At 40.7% G+C, this 20,257-nt stretch overlaps 2 protein-coding genes across 3 annotated transcripts in view; both read right to left on the reverse strand.

Moving 5' to 3' along the window:
* Positions 1-4,699, reverse strand: part of CYB5R4 (cytochrome b5 reductase 4) — a 115,888-nt gene extending 111,189 nt beyond the window's left edge. The window contains exon 1 of one of the 2 annotated variants that reach the window (XM_069598337.1): positions 4,389-4,699. In XM_069598337.1, the coding sequence (XP_069454438.1) occupies positions 4,389-4,463 (75 nt within the window). In that variant the 5' untranslated portion in view covers positions 4,464-4,699. The remainder of the gene's footprint in view (positions 1-4,388) is intronic. The other variant, XM_069598338.1, reaches the window with a different exon arrangement.
* A 2,818-nt stretch (positions 4,700-7,517) lies between these two features.
* Positions 7,518-11,727, reverse strand: RIPPLY2 (ripply transcriptional repressor 2). The gene is made up of 3 exons (XM_069597982.1): positions 11,362-11,727; positions 10,970-11,034; positions 7,518-7,714 (listed from the first exon to the last, which is right to left on the reverse strand). Exons 1-3 carry the CDS (start codon positions 11,725-11,727, stop codon positions 7,567-7,569), a joined length of 579 nt encoding a protein of 192 aa, XP_069454083.1. The 3' UTR covers positions 7,518-7,566.
* Positions 11,728-20,257: the final 8,530 nt, after the last annotated feature.

Below are 20,257 nucleotides of genomic sequence, written 5' to 3' on the forward strand. Positions count from 1 at the left end.
TTCTCCAGGCACGAATACTAGAGTTGTGTATTTTAGGCAAATGGAAAATGATTCACCCCTCCCAGCCACAGACATTACTTCCTCCAGAAGCTTTCTCTGGCACCAACTTCTTCATGGTCATAACAGACTATTAGAGTCCTTAGGCATTTATAACTGTGAAGCCCACTGGATTAAACTCTTTGAAAACAGAGCTGTTGGGGCCCAGCGCAGGCCATGCAAGATGAATACTTGGACCACCCTCTTGGTCTCCTTGAAAGCAGGAAACAAATCTCCCCTGTGGAAAGTGTCCTTCCTGTACTGGAAGGTAGAAAGACATCCTTCTCTCAGAGGTAGGAAATTCAGGGCCCAAAAGACTATAAGTAAGCTGTGTTACTTCTTTACTAATCTACTACCCAAGCCCAAACTTTGCTTAAATTCCTTACTAATTAAGTACCCAGACCTAAGTTTCTTTGTGCCATCAATTCCTTTCAAATTTGGTATCGTGCAGGGCTCTGTTGGGTTCCTGGGCACAGAGCTTTTCTGTGTCCCTCACTTCTTTGATTATTGGCAATAGCCTTCATTAAGCCTCTGTGACCTTCCCTGAGTTCCAATGGGCAGATTCAAGCAGTTGCTAATTAGGGAAGGGAGGGGTGGTGAGACCAAGGAGAAACAGTCAAGAGCAGTCTTGGGACAAGGTCCTGTTTCCCATCAAGTCTGCATGCTCAGTTGCTTCAGTCGTGTCAACTCTTTGCGACCCTATGGACTGTAGTCTGCCAGGCTCCTCTGTCCATGGGATTTCCCAGGCAAGAATACTGGAGAGGGGTGCCATTTCCTCCTCCAGGAGATCTACCTGACCCAGCGATCAAACCTGCATCTCTTGTGTCTCCTGCATTTCAGGAGGATTCTTTACCCACTGGGCCACCCAGGAAGCCCAACAGTATCTTTGAGCTGATAGTGAAACCCCTTCTAGGTGGGGGAAGTTATGGTATGCTGCCCACAAGCATATAGACCCCCAGAGCAGTTGGACCTGAAGGTTGTCAATGTTGACTCCTATTTGTTGTACAGTCGCTCAGTTGTGTGTCTGACTCTTTGCTACCCCATGGACAACAGCAGAGCAGGCTTCCTTGTCCTTCACTATCTCTAGGAATTTGCTCAAACTCATGTCTGTTGAGTTGATGATGCCATCCAACCACCTCATCCTCGGTTGCCACCTTCGCCTCCTGCCCTCAATCTCTGTCAGCAGCAGGGTCTTTTCCAGCAACTCCTATTTACCTCACCACCAACCCATCGGAGGAAGAATTGTCCACGAGCTGATCACACCCTTTTTTACCACAAAACTTGTCACTATCTTGCCCAAGTTAGGACATGCGGTTTTGAGGATAGGAGCCTGACATGTCTCCCTTGCCTGGCAAAGCAATAAAGCTATCCTTTCCTACTTCACCCGAAACTCTGTCTCCAAGATTTGATTCAGCACCAGTATACATGGAAGCTGAGCTTTCAGCATCAAATTTATTGTCTAAAACTTAAAAGCAAGAATAAAATTTAAATCTTTTCTACTGCTAATCTGTCTTGTGTCAACTTTATCAGTCTAGCTACAAGAACTCAAGAGGGATGGATAAAAGTGGAAATTTCTCCCTCCCCAACAAAGACCACATCTCCAGCATATGGTAGGTTCTCAATAAATACTTACTAGTTGTGTATTAGAAATAACATTAGCTACCATACTGAGTGCATACTCTGTACCAGGCACCGTGCTACAGGTTTTTCCACACAGCAATCCCTCAACAATCAATGAGGTTTGCATAAAAGCCTACAAGCTAGTAACATCTAGCAAGTGCTTACCATAACCCAGGACTGTGCTGAGAGAAACATTAGCTCATTTGATCCTATGAACAATCCTATAAAATGGGTACTAGTCATATTATTCCCACTTACAACTGAGGAAAGAGATTCAAAGAGGCTAAAAGGTAGAGATGGAAAAAGAATGAATCTTCTCACTCAAAAGTCCATGCTTCTAACAATTATGATACACAAATCTCCCCAACTAAGTTCTGTCTTCTCACCCACAACCTATTTCATACAATCCTGTCACAGGTTCTCACATGTTCCAGATTAACCTGTTTTGAAATTGGGCAGGGCCCTGAGGGACCCTCCCGGGTTCATGTCCCTACTTCTTGTTTCTAGAAAAAGCTTTAGCCTCCAAGGCCTTCCCCTAATTCCAAAAAGCAGACTCAAATAGCTAATGACTACAGATGTGAGAAAATGCAAAAACCAAGGAACATTGGTCAAGCAAGAAAATAACAATCACAGGACTCCTAGTCCCTCCTGAATGGATACAGTTAACAACCTAATGTCCTTGAGTTGCTTTACAGAAACCAGAACCTCAAGGGATAGAAACTGCTAACCAGAAGCATACAGACCCTAGACTGACTGGAACAAGACAAAAGACTGATATTTCTAAAATATCACCATGTTACCTCACCAGCAACCAAACAGAAGAGATCCACAAGCTAACCATGCACCCTGAGACTCTCATCTCAAATGCTGAATATAAAAATCTTTGCCTGAAAGCCATCAGGGAGTTTGGGTCTTTTGGTCATTAGCTGCCTGTTCTCCCTGATTCTTCTTGTTCAGTCACCAAGTCCAACTCTTTGAGACCCCATGGACTGCAGCATGCCAGGCCTCCCTGTCGCTCACCATGTCCCAGAGTTTGCCCAAGTTCACGTCCACTGCATCAGTGATGCCATCCAACCACCTCATCCTCTGTCACCCTCTTCTCCTCTGCCTGCTTGATGCCCTGCAAATAAAAGCTGTACTTTCCTCCACCACAACCCAATGTGAGTGGATTGGCTTTGCTGCATGTCAGGCAAGTGAACCCAAGTTCAGTTCAGCAACAATTTCACAAAGGGGAAAAAAAAAAAAAACAAACACAAAAATCAGTCTGAGTGTGAATTGCACAATAATCTTATTTTATTCACTTTCTGGACCCAAACACTCACCTATGAGTGTTTGGGTCAGTATCATTTCCTTTAAATGATATTGAGAACATGATGGTAGTTTTAAAGGAGAAGGGCAGCAACTCTCATATTCTAATTCAGAGGTTCTTTCTTTGCAAAGTTTCTACTATTTAGCCAAGCATTTAAGGAGAGAAACAGGTCAAGCCCCGAGGAGAGGACAAGTGATTGGATGGTTGGCCGATATACAGAGCAATAAAAGAAAAGTCACCATTGGCGTCACATCATATAAGCCTCTTTCAAGGCAGCATTTCTTAAGCTGTTTCCTTTGCTGTGAAATGGCGATAACAAAAGCACCCACTTCACAGGGTCACTGGAAAGATTACACAAGGTAATACATGTAAAGCACTCAGGCTGTCAGTAAGCACTTAATCAATTTCAGCTATATTATTATAGTTGGGGTTACAGACTTCTGAAAGGCTAATGAAAGCTACAGATCTCTGAACCCATAATTCTGACCTAGGGTCAAGCTCCAGGTCCATGTGGAGAAAACAAAGTTGATGAAGTTCCCAAATGATGTTAATGCTAAAGACTCAAGAGTCCAGAAATGAAGAAAGGAATGGCCTGATCAGGTGGAAGTCTTGAAAGCAAAACATGAAGATGTGGTTATAGAATGAGGAACTAACAAACAACAGGAGCAAGCAACATTCATATTGCAATGAACATGGGAGACAATTTGATTAAATTCTGCAAATATAAAACACATTTGCATCCCACTTGTTGGTAACAGTAACTATGTTCAACAAAAACTTAAAGAGCATTATATTAGCTTCAAAATTAGCAAGAGATATCAGTAGAAAAGACAGTGATAAAACAATCAAGTACCAGAGGAAGAGAGAAAGGCAGTGTGGCTTGGAGATGTGTCCCTAAACCTAACCGGAGGTTTGTATATAGAAATTTGTTCACTCTTCTCCAATCTTCCCTAGCTCCTGGAGTCCCCACCCTTGGCGGGATAAACACTGGTCACTGTAGCTATTGCCCAGCTTTCCCCCTCTTCTAGGGAACCCAGATTGCTCACAACTTCTTCCGAAAGTGAACAAAAGAAAGGAGAGCAGGTTATCAGGAAGCCTACACACAGTACCTACAATATGGGAAGCACAGAGCCTGGCATTACCTTATATCTGAATCTGATTAGCGGGGAAAAGAGTTGGAAGAAGGGAATTGACAGAACGGGATAAAGGGATGGGAAAGAAAAAGGACCAGCTGGTAAGAGATGGAGGTTAAGAGAGTTCCAGGACTGGAGAACACATAGGATCTGAAAGAGATCGCCAGCAAGGGTAGGAGGGGACGAAAGCCAGAGGTGGGGACAGGAGGTGGGAGAGAGTACCTAAGGAGAGAACGGACTGTGCCGGAGCCTGAGATCCCGGCAGGAAGAGAGGACTGCCGCGCGCTTACCTTGCTACGCCCCCCGGAGGCGACGCGCTGCTGCGAGCTGGGGCCCGGGAAAGACTGGGAAGGGACGTTCAGCATCCTGGACCCCTCGTCCGGGCCTTGCCCGGGGTCCGCCGCCCAACTCGACAGCTCAGCTCAACGCCAGTGGAGTAACACCTCCCGCACCGGCTCCGAGGCCGGGCAGAGGCCAAGCCCCCGACCCACTTCCGGGGTCGTCCAGGGTGAAGCGCGCCATGACGCAGCACGTCGAGGCCGCGTGGGGACGAAGGCAACGGGGCGAATGGAGAGCGGGCAGGGGTGGAACCAGTGAAAACTACGCATGCCCAGTTCGTCCTGCATCCTGAATTTCAGCACTGCAAGGAGGTGACAGCTATTCCGTGGAAAGATTAAAGAGTGAAGCTGTTGCTAAGCCTTGGTGCTGACCGAATCTGAAAATAAATTTTTAGAGATGCCTGTGAACCCAGAACACAACTGTCTGTCCATTGTTAAAGCACTACCATCACACTGCTTGAAATATGGAATAAAATAACACTATTAAGGCATTTTGATTTGCCAGAAACTCTTTTAAGGCACCAGTCTGTACAGAAAAGAGAACTTTTAAGAGCTGAGATGTCAAATGCAAACAGGCACTCCTGTGAGGTGCAGAGAACACTTAACCTTTAAGAACTCTCACTAATGACTAGTGAACGAGTTGAAGAGGTTAGTAAAGTCTCGCTCTGCTCCATTCACCCACTGACAAGGTCTTCCTCCTCATCTAACTTCCTCTCTTTCTTGAAAGATAGAGCGAAATGTAGACTAATGCAGCTTACCCCCGAATGTTGTGTTGCAGTTAGCCACGTTTAAGAGTCAGATAGGCTTAGTTTCATGGCAGCCATGAAATTAAAAGACGCTTACTTCTTGGAAGGAAAGTTATGACCAACTAGATAGCATATTGAAACAGAGACATTACTTTGCCAACAAAGGTCCGTTTAGTCAAGGCTATGGTTTTTCCAGTGGTCATGTATGGATGTGAGTTGGACTGTGAAGAAGGCTGAGCACCGAAGAATTGATGCTTTTGAACTGTGGTGTTGGAGAAGGCTCTTGAGAGTCCCTTGGACTGCAAGGAGATCCAACCAGTCCATTCTGAAGGAGATCAGTCCTGGTTGTTCTTTGGAAGGAATGATGCTAAAGCTGAAACTCCAGTACTTTGGCCACCTCATGTGAAGAGTTGACTCATTGGAAAAAACTGATGCTGGCAGGGATTGAGGGCAGGAGGAGAGGAGGACGACAGAGGATGAGATGGCTGGATAGCATCACCCACTCCATGGACATGAGTCTGAGTGAACTCCAGGAGTTGGTGATGGACAGGGAGGCCTGGTGTGCTGCGATTCATGGGGTCGCAAAGAGTCGGACACGACTGAGCGACTGAACTGAACTGAACTTAGGTTTAGTTTGGATGCCACCCCTGGGGTTAATAAATGAGCAACCTTGTGCAGGTTACTTTAATATCTCAGTGCCTCATTTTCCATTTACACAATGAGTTTAGGTAGTACTTAGAATTAAGTGAGATGTCTGGCTAATGGTAGGCACTCAATAAATGTGACTGTGGCTCTTAATACTATTCCAACATATTAATAACAGCAGCACAAATACTGTGCAGGCAAACACCAGTCTCTAATGCTCAAGGTCCATGTTGGTGATCTGGTGGGGCTTTGCATATCTCCTGGGGAACACATACATCCTGAGAGTAGAATCCAGTGAAAGTAAAGTTTTCAAGAGAAGAAATATAGTTCTAAGTAACTCTCTCTATCATCTTTCCATAACTAATTTTTCCTGACTGAAACATGGTTTGAAATTGTTCTATTTCAATTGCGTTGTTCTTAAAGTGCCTGTGGGGCTTCCCTAGTACCTCAGACAGTAAAGCGTCTGCCTGCAATGTGGGAGACCTGGGTTTGATCCCTGGGTTGGGAAGATGCCCTAGAGAAGGAAATGACAACCCACTCCAGTACTCTTGCCTGGAAAATTCCATGGATGAAGGAGCCTGGTAGGCTACAGTCCATGGGATCGCAAAGAGTCGGACACGACTGAGTGATTTCACTGTGTTCACTAAAGTGCCTGTAAATCAATTTTAGCTAAGCAATGGAAATGTTTGTATTTCAGGTACTTGTAATTGAAAAGACTGTATTTGAGCTAAAAGAATTTCATGATCATAATTACTATGTTACCTCTATCTACCATGCAAAGTGCTTCTGTTTTCTCTTTCATTAAAAAAGGATGTATTCTTCTATAAATTTTGTTAAGCTAATCACTAAGAATTTCTTATTTCACTTCCCAGGAGAAAATTTTTTACATAAGAATATAGGACCTGGGAACCAGAGGAATGGAAGGTGATATTATTGGAGAATGTTTCCTGTCTGCCAAATTTCTTAGCTCCCTTGTGTAATGAAATGAAAAAATTATTATCAAATTCTGGCATTTTGTCTCCCCTTTTTTAGACTCCATTTAAGTAAGATGTTTTGTTTTAACTCTGGGGATCCCTCAGTGTGGTGCCATAAGTACTAAACACCCATGCTATTTTACTGCTGAATTTAAGGGCAGCAGAAGAGTATTAAAGTGAGAATAACTTGACTCACCATTCATTAAAACTGCTAAAATTTAATATTCCTAACATTGATTCCCAATCTTAATTATAGACAATGATTTACAATCTTTTTCACCATCTTCTAGCTAATAGATACTAGTAACATGGGATTGATAACATAAGGTGATTTTCCTCATTACCTAATAAGATAATACGCCTCTGTAACTACAACATCTAATGGGGATCAGTAGGAAATACCAGATGTTACAAAACTCAGCCTTGAAAATTAAATATTGTTATTCTTTGAAAAGTCATACATAAATGTTTTCAAAATAATAAACAAAGATAAATTTGTAATTTGATGAAGCGACCCAAATTATCTTTTGTAAGGTCCAACTGTTTACAATACAATCAAGACACTTGTAAACAGAACCTATTTTTAAATTCCAACATTGTATTATACTGTAAGGATGAAAAAGGCCAAACTACCATAGTAATACTGAATATTTCATTTTATTAATAATTTATATACAAATAAATTAATTTAAAAGGATTATGATACATTTGTACACTAATCTAATTTGTACCTACAAGCTTTGAATGTCATCAAAAGTAATCAGGTTAATTTTCACAGATCAGCTCCTCAGTTTCGTCTTCACTATCAGAATCTTCATAAAATGAAATTGTGGCTTGAATTGGAAAATTTTTCAGAAGAGCTTCTGCTTCTTGATATAAGTAATCATAACACTTTGATTTTGGCCAAAATAGTCTGAAAGAAGCAGACAACATAATAATGCTTTATTTTTTTTTTCACATTCAGAATCTTTGTTCTCATGAAATGTTCAAATTTCAAGAGCTCCATATATTTATCAACTGATTTATGAAAATGCTGGTATTCCAGCTTTCATGGAGTCTATTTGATAAAGTATCGATAATTGATTCACTGTTTTAAATCTTTATCCAAGTTATAAGTTGGATCAAATTCACATTAAACTCTCCATGAGCTTAAGATCAATATTTAGATAGCTTACTTGAGGCATTATGGATATACTTATTCTTACAAAATACAGAAGAAGATTTATCTTCCAATTTCCAAATTCCTTTGGGGAAAAAATGAATCCTACCATGACATTAAGTATTGGGATGATAAAAACTTTATAAAGATGACAAAATATTATGCACCTTACACAAAGGCAGAAATTACCTAGCATCTTGTTTGACACTCAGACTTAGTTCGTAGATACAGATGGAACCAAAGCAAGTTTAGAAACATACAAAAAGCAACTTTTTCAAAAGGCTATCTCTGACCACAACCTTGATCCCATATCTCTCCCTTTTCCCCACCCAACTAAATTTGGGAACAGTATATTGAGATATTGAAAATAATACTGATTTTGTACAAATAATCTGCATGTAAATGTGATTACCTTAAAATTTCAAATTTACAACAAATATTAATCTTACCATCTGATCTTCTATTATTTTTCATTCAAGGGAAATAAAAGGATAAGGTTGCGCCACCAACTAGAGTGCCTGGTATTTTAGTGTACAATAAATAGCCTCATGTACCCAAATCAGATTGATTCTAACAAAGAGAAAATTTCATTATGTTCAGTATGTTCCATTTTAGAAAGCAAAAACATAGGCAATATAGTTGATAAATGTTTCTAGCCAAACAGTTAAGTTTATAAATTGGGTGCCTAAATAAGCAACATCAGTAATTCAGTCATTCTATAAATATTTTAGTTATCTCTTATGCCAAACATAACTCATAATTCAAAGACAGATAAATCATGATCCCTATCTTCAAGAAGTTGATAATTGAGTAAAAAGAATCAGAAACACACAATACTATACAAGACAGAACTTAAAGAGAAATACAAAGAAATGGCTGCATTAGTTCAGAAAAGAAATTGCTCCTAAAAAATGCAATTGATTTTCTAATGTGTAAAACTGTCAAACCCAAAGAATGTTGTTTAATTATTATCACACTCTGTCTCCCTAGAATCTCTCACTGGCCATTTTTCTTACAGGGACTTTACACTTTGCTGACTTCTCCCTGTTCTGTTTGATTCTTCCCAGTCATGTTTGTGCACCTCTTTCTCTGTAGACAGGTTAGATGCTGGCCTTTCCCCAGCATTTTATCAAGAATGGTCATCTTTCCTCTTTCACTCCTCCAGATGACCTGACTCACTGCCATGATTCCCTTAACTGTTTATTTACCAAAGCCTCCCAAGTCTGTATTTCCACTTAAGAACTGGACTCTGGACCACTGACCTGTATATGCAGCTCTTGACTGGACAGATCTATTTGGAGGCTGCATATGCACATGAAATATGACAAATGGGAAATCTGACACGCTATCTTGTTCCCAAGTTATCTTTTAAGCCTTAATTTCCATGTCATTAGTATAGCATTCACCTGGTCATCAGCCATCAACCTGGGAACCATTCTGTCTTTTTACTTCTATTTACCTACCATATCCAATACATCATAACCCTAAGCCTGATCTACTCTGTCAACTAAGCATTCCCCAAATTCACTCAGTTCCATCAATGACTTAATTGCAATAACTTCCAATTTCACTTTTGATGTTCTAACTAAGGCTATATACGATTTCCTTACTGATTTTTTTGAAGCATAAATCTGATCACATTAATATTTTAATTAAAATCCTTTGAGTAACCCCCAATACCACCTACAGAATAAAGTACAAAAGTTCCCAATGCCATACACAGGATCAGGACAAAAGTCTTGTACCAAGGTATACAAGATCTGGCTCTGGCTGCTGGAGTGACCACAGCTCCACACACTCAAATGCCAGTTCCTTGAGGCTCCCAGACGGAACTGTGCTATTCTTTTTCCTCTCAATGTCTTCTGCCCCACCCCTCAGGTTCTCCACTGGGTTAACCTCAAGACTCAGCCAGGTAATCACATCTGTGATACACACTTCCCTGACACTTTCCCACCTCCCCCCTCCTGGTAGAGTTAGTCATAAAATTGACCAAAGTAAACCATTATAACACTTCCAAAGGGCTGTGATTATCTTTTCCTGTGTTCTTCAATAGTGCTAGCAAAGAGTAGGAAATTAATCAACACTAATTGACTACTATGGTCTTTCCCTGGTGGCTCACATGGTAAAGAATCTACCTGCAATGCAGGACATCCGGTTGGATTCCTGGGTCAGGAAGATCCCCTGGAAAAGGGAATGGTTACCCACTCCAGTATTCTTGCCTGGAGAATTCCATTGACTGAACAGTCTGGCAGGCTACAGTCTACGGGATTGCAAACAGTCAGACACAACGGACAGACTAACACTTATTGACTACTACGTGCTATTATAAACACAGGCACATTCTACAAACTTTACACAGCTCTTCATTTAACAGCTCTCTAAAGCAGGCAATGAAAGCAAGCTTTCACCTGATTAAAAGCTACTAATCATCTTGCAGGAAGACTGACTTCCTGTGGCTAAGAACAGCAAACTAGCTCTTAACTGTTAGGTCAAATAACTTTCAATCGCTTTTACGGTCCTGTTATCTTTGGGATTTTCATTACGTTTCCATTCTTTCTTCCGTCTCAAGTTCCATTTGTTGATTTGTTCGGTTTGTTGTAAACCGCAATTGTGAACACCATTCTTGATTCTGGTTTGGAAAAGAGTAAGAATATTTCCACTCAGCCTGGTGTGAAGCCAGTTTCACTCAAACCCTTTGGCATTAAAAAGAAATTGTTTCGCAGGCACAAGACGTCATCATTCTACTTTTACTAATACTACCCGCGTTCCCTCTTCATAATAAGATATTTTAAAGCGCTTACTGAGTGGGCACTGATTAACCGTTCTTTCAGATGAGAGCGTGAACTCCATTTTTCAACTCCATGAGCAAAGGACCTCTGGGACTAGGAAGATAAACCTCGAAGGTAGATTTTTCCAAGAGAGAAAAACTTCGGCATCAGCTGCTGAGCAGGGCTGTGCGAGACCCTTCCCTGGAGCTGCAGGAGCCCTTCGATGAGGCCTGTCACTCACCTGACTGGGTGTCTGTATTGGGAAAGCTTTCCTGAGGCGTCCGCTATTCCGAGGCCATCTGGCATCTGAGGAGGTGTAAGGAAACGGATCGCAGTTATCACTCACCCCTTTCTAAAAAACTGCAAACCCGGGCGACCAAGCGTTCCTCCCGTCGGCAGGGAATGTGACCCCGGGGGCTCAGAAGCCTCCCTCCCGGCTCGATCCTCGCGTCCCGGGAGCGGCGGACGCACTCACCGCACAGCACAGACAAGGCCACCGGTAGGGCCACCGGCGGGTGAGATAATACGCCAGGGGCAGGCCAGGCGCGCGTCTCCCCGGGGTCCCGCGTACCCTGCGCGGCTCGATCAACGGAGCCCCTGGGAGGCGCGGCCCGCCACGCACAGCTCACTCACCGCCTCCACGGCGTGGTGCGGTGCCTCCTGCTCCTTCTCTCCTCCGTCTTCAGTCCACGGTCTCCAGAAGACTGCGGATCTGCGAGGTGGGGAGCACAAGGCGCGCAGAAAAAATGCGAACCTAGACCCAGGAGACCTGACCGCAGCTGGGCCAGGGTGGGGAGAGTGTGGGGCTGGGAGAGCCGAGGGGAGGAGCCGGGAAGGCGCAGGCGGGAGGGATGGAGCAGGGTAAGCGCGAGGCGGGGCCAAGGCGCTGTACCCAGAGTCCGCGCCCCTGTGCTGCGTCCGAAGATCCGGAGCTGGCGGCGGGCGACAGAGGTGCGCGCACTGGCTGCTTCGGCTCTCCGTACGTTTCGCGACCTCCATGGACAGGCTGGTCCCTGGCACCCACCTGGTCCGAACCCAAAGCTTTATATAGCCCCCGAGGCCCGGAGCATCTTTACACGCTCGCTCCCTGTCTCCCCTGCTGGCGGAGTAAACAAAAAGGCTGCGCGTGAAGGCGCAGCGGCCCGAACCCCGGGGACGAACGCGTGCAACTCCCAAATGGCCCGGGAAGCTGTTTTGCCAAGCGATTGTTAATCACTCTTTCACCCTTGGCTGCGGGGATGGGGTGTGGCACAACATTCCTCAGAGCATCCAATTTCCAAGTGATGAGGCTAGAAGGGGTTAAACCTAAACGGTTCTACACGTTTTGTGTATTTCTGCAAAAAAGGCCAAGTGGCAAATCATTGCTCCATCGTCCCATGACTTTTGGCCTTCGGCAAATGCCACTGGTTCTGGACTTCTTAGGAAAGGAATATTGTTTTTATTTGTTTGTTTAGTTTCTTGTTTCTTTTTTTTTTTTAATATATTTTAAAATTATTTGTTTGGCTGCACCAGGTGGTAGTTTCAGCGTGTGGGATCCAGTCTCCAGACCAGGGATGGAACCGGGGTATCGGGAGCCTGGCTTTGCAGCCATTGGATTACCAGGGAAGTCCCTTGTTTGTTTCTTAATATATAGACAGACTAGGTTTCTACATCTGCCTATTATTATTTGAAGATGAAAGATTTGCGAAAGCTGAATTATAAAAGGCATGTTCCAACCTAGAGGACCAGAGAGTGGAGTCATAGAATTTGGGCCTAGAGCTCTCCCAACATCTATCAGTGTCCTCCAAAATAAGTCTTGAGTATCATCTATACAATTCTGTCACTCTTGGAATTTTGCCACTCAATGATAATTAGCAAATTCTTTTGTGGGTGATGTTTGTGTGTAGAATAATAATGAAATCTTGAAAAGTTATGATGTAGAACCAGTTGATCAACCCCTCTGTGCCTGTGTCTCTCATTTAAGTTACTTCTTAGTTATCATAGAGGTCCATGAAACGTCATAATTTTTGTTCAAAATAGCTGAACTTCCCCTTGAAAGTTGTAGAGAAAAACCCCAAATGCAGGCTGTAATGTTTCTGCTATTCATTCAGTTACTGTGTAGGAAAGAAATCCAATTAATACCCAAGAACCTATAATGACCTACTTGTCAGAAAGGTGAAATAGGGTTTGCTTCAGATAATGAAATCAGTAAGGATAGGTATATAATGCACGTTTCAGTGCCCTAGATTTACTGTTAGGCTAAATAAAATAAAACTTACAGAATAGTTGCTACAGTGCCTGACACACAGTAAGCTCTATAAATTTTAAGTTATAAAAAATGTAACCCTTAGCAGATGCTAAACTATCTGAGGAAAAGGCTTATCTTTTCCATTTTGTAAACATCTTTTAGGGTATCTGTAATATGCTAAGTTCTGTGCTTTCCATATATAATTACAGTAAGATATCCCCCTGTTCTCAAGAGGATCACAGCCATGGCCATCTATGGCTATCACAGAGGCTGTGTGAGCAAAGGTTTTTAAAAATTGCCACATTCAATAGCAAAAGCACATTTTTTTAAAATTTTTTATTTTTTTTAAATTTTAAAATCTTTAATTCTTACATGCGTTCCCAAACATGAACCCCCCTCCCACCTCCCTTCCCATAACATCTCTCTGGGTCATCCCCATGCACCAGCCCCAAGCATGCTGTATCCTGCGTCAGACATAGACTGGCGATTCGATTCTTACATGATAGTATACATGTTAGAATGCCATTCTCCCAAATCATCCCACTCTCTCCCTCTCCCTCAGAGTTCAAAAGTCCGTTATACACATCTGTGTCTTTTTTCCTATCTTGCATACAGGGTTGTCATTGCCATCTTTCTAAATTCCATATATATGTGTTAGTATACTGTATTGGTGTTTTTCTTTCTGGCTTACTTCACTCTGTATAATTGGCTCCAGTTTCATCCATCTCATCAGAACTGATTCAAATGAATTCTTTTTAATGGCTGAGTAATACTCCATTGTGTATATGTAACACAGCTTTCTTATCCATTCATCTGCTGATGGACATCTAGGTTGTTTCCATGTCCTGGCTATTATAAACAGTGCTGCGATGAACATTGGGGTACATGTGTCTCTTTCAATTTTAAGCAAAGAAGTAGTATCAGGAGAGAATTGATGTGTGTCAAAACTAGAAAAACCTTCTTAAAGTAAAAAAAAACAAAATTGGGATTTCTGGAAGGATCAGTTGAGGACTAATGGACTGTGTGTGTGTGTGTGATGGAAGAGTGGAAGGACCAATGCTTCAAGGGGTTAGGTGTTGCTGGAGTAGAGATGTGGTTGAGGAGAGTAGAAAGGCCTGGAGTATTAAGAGTCTAATATACCGTAACACAGTATTCCAGCTTTATTCTGTAAGCACTGGTGAGAGATTTTAACAGGAGAGTGGAATAATCAAAGTTCATTTTATAAAAGTTTCTCTGACAGCCATATGGATTTAGGGAACCCTGATACTAGAGACAAGGACATCATTTAAAAACTCACTGAAATAGTTCAGGCAACAGACAATGAAAAGATGTATACTAGGGTTGGAAATAAAGGAAAATATTTGCGGGATACTTGGAAACTGAATCTACAGAACTACCTGATTCGGGAATGTGGGTAGACATGAACATGAAGTCTAGATATGCTTCCAAGTGTCTAGCCTGCTTGAGTGGGTGATGTTGATGGCTCAGAAAACACAAAGAAAATGGAAGAGAGGAATAAGAGCAGGTGAGAAGAGCGTGTTCCTTCATTCTGTTAATAGTGCTCAGGGAAACAGCAATCAGTTTGGTTTTGGATTTTGAATCAGTTAGGCCCAGCTGATCCAGACAGCAATAACAACAAACTCCAAAAAAATATTAGAAGTTTATTTCTTATTCAAGTCATATATATATATATATATTTTTTAATTTGATGAGAGATTGACACATCATCTTCACTTAAGGATAAAAAGTTTGGAGCATATTTCCTCTGGCATATTGCCACTTGGCATAACATGGGGAAGGGAATAAAATTAATAGATTTTAGAAGGCTTAGGAACACATACATTGAGCAGATATCTAGAGGACAACCAGAAATATGAGATCTGGAGTTTAGTGGAGACTTTAAAGATATAAATGTGGGAATCATTTTTAAAAAAGAAGTGGAAATTAAAATGATAGGAATTGATTCGTTTTCCCATGGAAACTTTGTAAGTTTGAGACCAGGACCAAGGACAGAGCTCTGAAAAGCAAAATGAGAAGATACGCAAAAAATAAATAAAACAAAATGGAAAAGAACAAACACTGTAAAAGAATGGTGAAGGTGGCAGAAGGTGCATTACTAGAGCAAGGTGTAATGGAAACGCAGGAGGAAAGAATTCCAACAAGGAAGGAAAGATCTGAGGTATTAAGTGATACCAAGGGGCTTATAAGTGACTTTAAAACAACGTATTAAGTGTATGGAGGTGGAAAATTCTTTTTACAGTAAGTTGAGACATGAAGAAATAAAAACTGTGAGATGATGTTACCATTTTACAGGGGATAAAAAGAGAGAGGGGGAAGGCTGGATCAGTGGAGGGATTTTGGTTTTGGTGTGTAAGAGACAGGAGAATGTTGGTAAGACGAAGAGAGGAAGCGGGGAAGGAGAAGCATCTACAAAGAGAAAGCACTGGACCCGATTGATAGCTCGTGGTCCTTTAGGGGGAAGGAAGCAAGGAGATCAGCAGCCCTCGGGAGGATTTTCATATCATTGGAGAGTATGTTTCAGTGATAACAGTAATCCAGGCCTGGGAACAAATCAAGAAAGCAGATTTAATCAAGGGGACTAGAAATGGTGTGGGGAAGGATGGGTGTATTGTGATGATGAGAAATAAATCCTAGAGGACTTTAGTTGTCTTAAAACGGTGAAGAAAATAAGAATGAATTCCTAGAAGGAAAAAAGGAAGAACCAATGATAAATAAATATTTTAAAAAGAAAATAGGGAAAGATTTATACTTGATCAAACTTAGGTAAACTGAGAAATAGAAATATGGATTATTAGAGCTACAGGATCATAAACTTTCTGTTTATACATTTATTCCATTTATACCACCTATTAATACAAATATTATTATACAGTGAGATTGTACAGTACTTATCTTTCTCTATCTGACTTATTTCACTTAGAAAAACATCCTCAAGGTGCATTCATGCTGTTGCAAATGATGGGATTTCCTTCATTTTTATAGTTGTACATTGAGAGGTTTTTTGACTACTGATTCATCTTCTTTTTTAGTAGTGGTTCTGCTCAGATTTTCTATTTTTTTGTGATTCAATCTTGGTAGGTTGTATGTTTCTAGGAAGTTATCCATTCTAAAATATGTACTTTATATAACATATCAATATGCTTTCCATAACATATCAGTGAGAATTAAAGTTAGGATGAAAAATATAAAAACCTTAATTCCTTCAACAAATATTTATTGAACACCCACTGTGTGCCAGACACTGTTCTAGCAGCTCAGGAGATGTCAGTGGACAAAACAGACAAAATTCCCTGCCTTCAAGAAGCTTATATTCTAACAGACATCTAAGCTACCAGCTTTTATATTTTACCTTAAATAGATATTATAAATTCACCTTATACATGGTACATGTGGACCCAGTATGTTTTTTAAAAAAAACTTTCGATTTATGAATGACTACAGGATGAAAGAAAGTGGGCATGTCCTGGAGAAAGGATGCTAAGTGAGAGTCACTGCGTAAGAAGTATGGAAAAAATCGAGACCACATTAGAAAAAATGGACAAGGGCTTCTGTCTTATCCAGAAAATAATAACCAACAAAAATAGAAATTAGACCTTGAGCTAATTTCCCATTTTGTATGTGACCAGATGTTTCCCTGCTATTTTTGATGGACAGGATGACCTCAACTTGGGCATGACTTACTCTCCACTTAGAGACTGGGGTGAGAAGCTGCCGTGTGCAGGGATGCAGGGAAGATAGGGACTCACAGCTTCTGTTGCCACCACGTGCCTCCTGAGTGAGACCTGTTTGCTTGTTCAAAAGCAGGGCCAGTCTCAGTGCTTATATATCCTCTCTCTTTTTAATTGATTTTTTAAACTTTTTATTTTATATTGGAGTGTAGACGATTAACAGTGCAATAGTTTCAGGTGGACAGCAAAGGAACTCAGCCATCCGTATACACATATCCATTCACGCTGAATTCCCCACCCATCCAGGCTGCCATATGACACTGAGCAGAGTTCCCTGTGTTATAGTCCTTGCTTATTATCCATTTTAAATATAGCGGTGCCTACACATCCACACTTACCCATGATCTTATGAATATTACTTTTTAAAATTATAATATCTCTCTGCTTAGCTAGACTCTTTTGTAAAAGATTGTACATACAAAATGCTCCTTTCTGGGAAAAAGATTCATTTGTGTGTGAATGCCAACAGAATCAAACTTGTTAACATTTTTTGTATTTTATTTCAATGATGTAATTATGTTTTCACACGTAAAACCTGTGAAAAAGGCAGTATAAAACCCTGAACAGGAGGGAGAGGAGAGGGAATTTCAAAAGGGAGGGGATATATGTATACCTATGGCGGATTCATGTTGAGGTTTGACAGAAAACAGCTAAATTCTGTAAAGCAATTATCCTTCAATAAAAAATAATTTAAAAAACCTGAATATAATATGTATGAGAGATCTTTTCGAAGATATGTTAATTTTTTCAATTCACTTACTTTATTTATGGTTAATGAAATATGATGGTATCAATAGTTTTAAAGATCTAAAAGGTTATTCTTTGTAGAAAATTGTTTCATCCCCACTCTGAATTATGTACAATAAAAAACTGTTAATGTTGTTGTTGTTTAGTCAGTTAGTCATATCTGACTCTTGTGATCCCAAGGACTGTAGTCTGCCAGGCTCTTCTGTCCATGGGATTTCACAGGTAAGAATACTGGAGTGGGTTGCCATTTCCTTCTCCAGGGGATCTTCCCAACCCAGAGATCAAACCCGCATTTCCTGCATTGCAGGTGGATTCTTTATCACTGAGCCACTGGGGAAGCCCCAAAACTGTTACTAGTAGTATATATTTTCTAAAGCTAAATTTTGTTTTCATAATCTTAGTAACACAAAGAAGATATATCCCGTACTGTTGGAATGGGTATGAAGCAATATACATTATGGTATGAAGCAGTATACTTTATGATGGAAGTGCATTAAAGAATGGCTTCCTAATCATACTCAGCCTGGACTTGAGGAACTAAACACTGCAATCAAAATCAAGTCTTTTTCTTAATCAATTTTTTTTGGCTGTACCACACAGCAGGTGGAACTTCCCTGACCAGGAATCAAACCTGTGCCCCCTGCAGTAGAAGGACAGAACCCTGATCACTGGACCACCGAGGAAGTCCTCAAGTCTATTTAGATGTTTCTGATAGGCTGGTTTTTAAAAACCTGCATCTTTGGTGGAGAAAGTGATTGTTAGGATGGCTGTGATCACTTTAGAATTTATTTTAAAGCAGACATTTTATTTACACTGGTCTCTGGACCATTCTAGGTATTTTTATTGCAGTGGTCTCCTTGAGGTTCCACATGAATGGATCATCCATGGCAATCAGAGCAAGTTATTTAGAGGAGATTGTGCTGGGTCTGTAGTAAGGACATAGGCCTCCAAAGCATCAAGCGCAATGACAGACTATCTGCGAGGTCTTTGTCAGCAAGGTCTCTACTTCTGCCAACTTGCCAGAACTAAGACCTCACTCTGAGGCCATTATAAAAGGAGTTTTATAATGAATCACCCTAACTTGAGATAGATCCAAAGACCAAGCCAGTGTGCTCAAGTAGCTAGGAATCTTATTTTGCATTATTAGAAAGTCAAACACATGAAAGTATTCTAAACTCAATAGTAAGCTAAAATTCTCTTTTTACCTTTACAGTTGAATTGGCACTTCTATGATCAACATTTTATGTCGATAAAATTTTGTTTGAGGTAGTTGACTTAATAGAGGTCTTTTTTTCAATCTGAGGATCAGATTCTTTGTGAAAGGTGGCATTCCCAAACTTGAGGCATTTGAGAAACTTCCCAGGTTTAAGATAAAGATAACAGTTGTGGCAAAAAACTGAAAACTGAGCAGAGTGAGTCTGTATTGTTTTTAACCAAGAAGGTGCTCACAGATGGCTCAGAGAGAGATTTAGCAACTCTGTGCTAATCACACCCATACATGGGAATATCTCCATTGAAAACAGACTCCAGGTCACCCTTTCAGTAACTTGCTTACTTTGTTAATAACAATAAAGTATAATCTTTAACAGCCTAGGGACCTCCCTGGCCATCTAATGGTTAAGACTTCAGCATCCAGTGCAGGGGCTGTGGGGTTGATCCTCAGTTGGGGAGCTAAGATCCCACACGCCTCGAGGCCAAAAAACCAAAACCTAAAACAGAAGCAATATTTTAACAAATTTAATTAAGACTTTAAAAATGAGCCACGTCAAAAAAAAAACTTTAAAAAATGTTTAATGGCCTAAAATACTCAATGCTTTGTTTTATAATTACAGTTGGATGTATATTATTATAATCACCATGAGAGTTCATGAGAAATGGTTCCCATTCAAAGTATACTGAAGATACAAAAGTATTGCAAGTTCTTGCCAGCCTCATTTCTTGACACTTCTAAACTGTGTTAACCCCAGATTAAATTATTAGGTTAATTTCTCATACTTAATAAATTATCTGAAATGAAAACACAATATGTAAAAAAAAGTATCCATTTGGCATAAAAGAGATTGATTTGTCTGTGTTTTACATTGTTTTACCACATCTGACACCTTATGTGAAATATCCATTAATTATATAGTTACAATATCCTATATTATTACATGTCAATGACCAAAATATGATAAGCACCAAGATTCAAGTTTAAATTTTGCTTTCAGAATATAAGATGATAAAGTTTTCTTTCCCAAGAAAACTTTCTCAATTAAATATCTGTTGATCAGCCACTATGTGTCAGACACTGTATTAAACTTTTAGTACACAGTATACAATAAGGCCTACAAATAGGCTACAGTCCATGGGTCGCAAAGAGTTGGACACGACTGAGCGACTTCACTTTCACTTTTCACTTTCATGCATTGGAGAAGGAAATGGCAACCCACTCCAGTGTTCTTGCCTGGAGAATCCCAGGGACAGGGGAGCCTGGTGGGCTGCCGTCTATGGGGTCGCACAGAGTCGTACACGGCTGAAGCGACTTAGCAGCAGCATACAATAAGGCCAACATGTTTTCCAGCTCTTAGAGTGCTTATATTCTAGTTGGGAAACAAAAAATAAACAAATGCATGCAAAAGAAATTACAGATTTGCAAGAGTGCTATAGATGGAATTAGGAGAGTAATTTAATATAAAGTAATCGGAGGAAGCCTCTTTTAAACAGGTTGATCAGGAAAGGCCTCTGAAGACATGACATATAAGCTGAGCCTTGAAGGAAAAATGGCAGAGGATTATTTCCTGAATGATCTATAAATCATTCCTGC

The sequence above is a fragment of the Ovis canadensis genome, chromosome 8 (assembly GCF_042477335.2).
Source record: "Ovis canadensis isolate MfBH-ARS-UI-01 breed Bighorn chromosome 8, ARS-UI_OviCan_v2, whole genome shotgun sequence".
Classification (NCBI taxonomy): domain Eukaryota; kingdom Metazoa; phylum Chordata; class Mammalia; order Artiodactyla; family Bovidae; genus Ovis; species Ovis canadensis.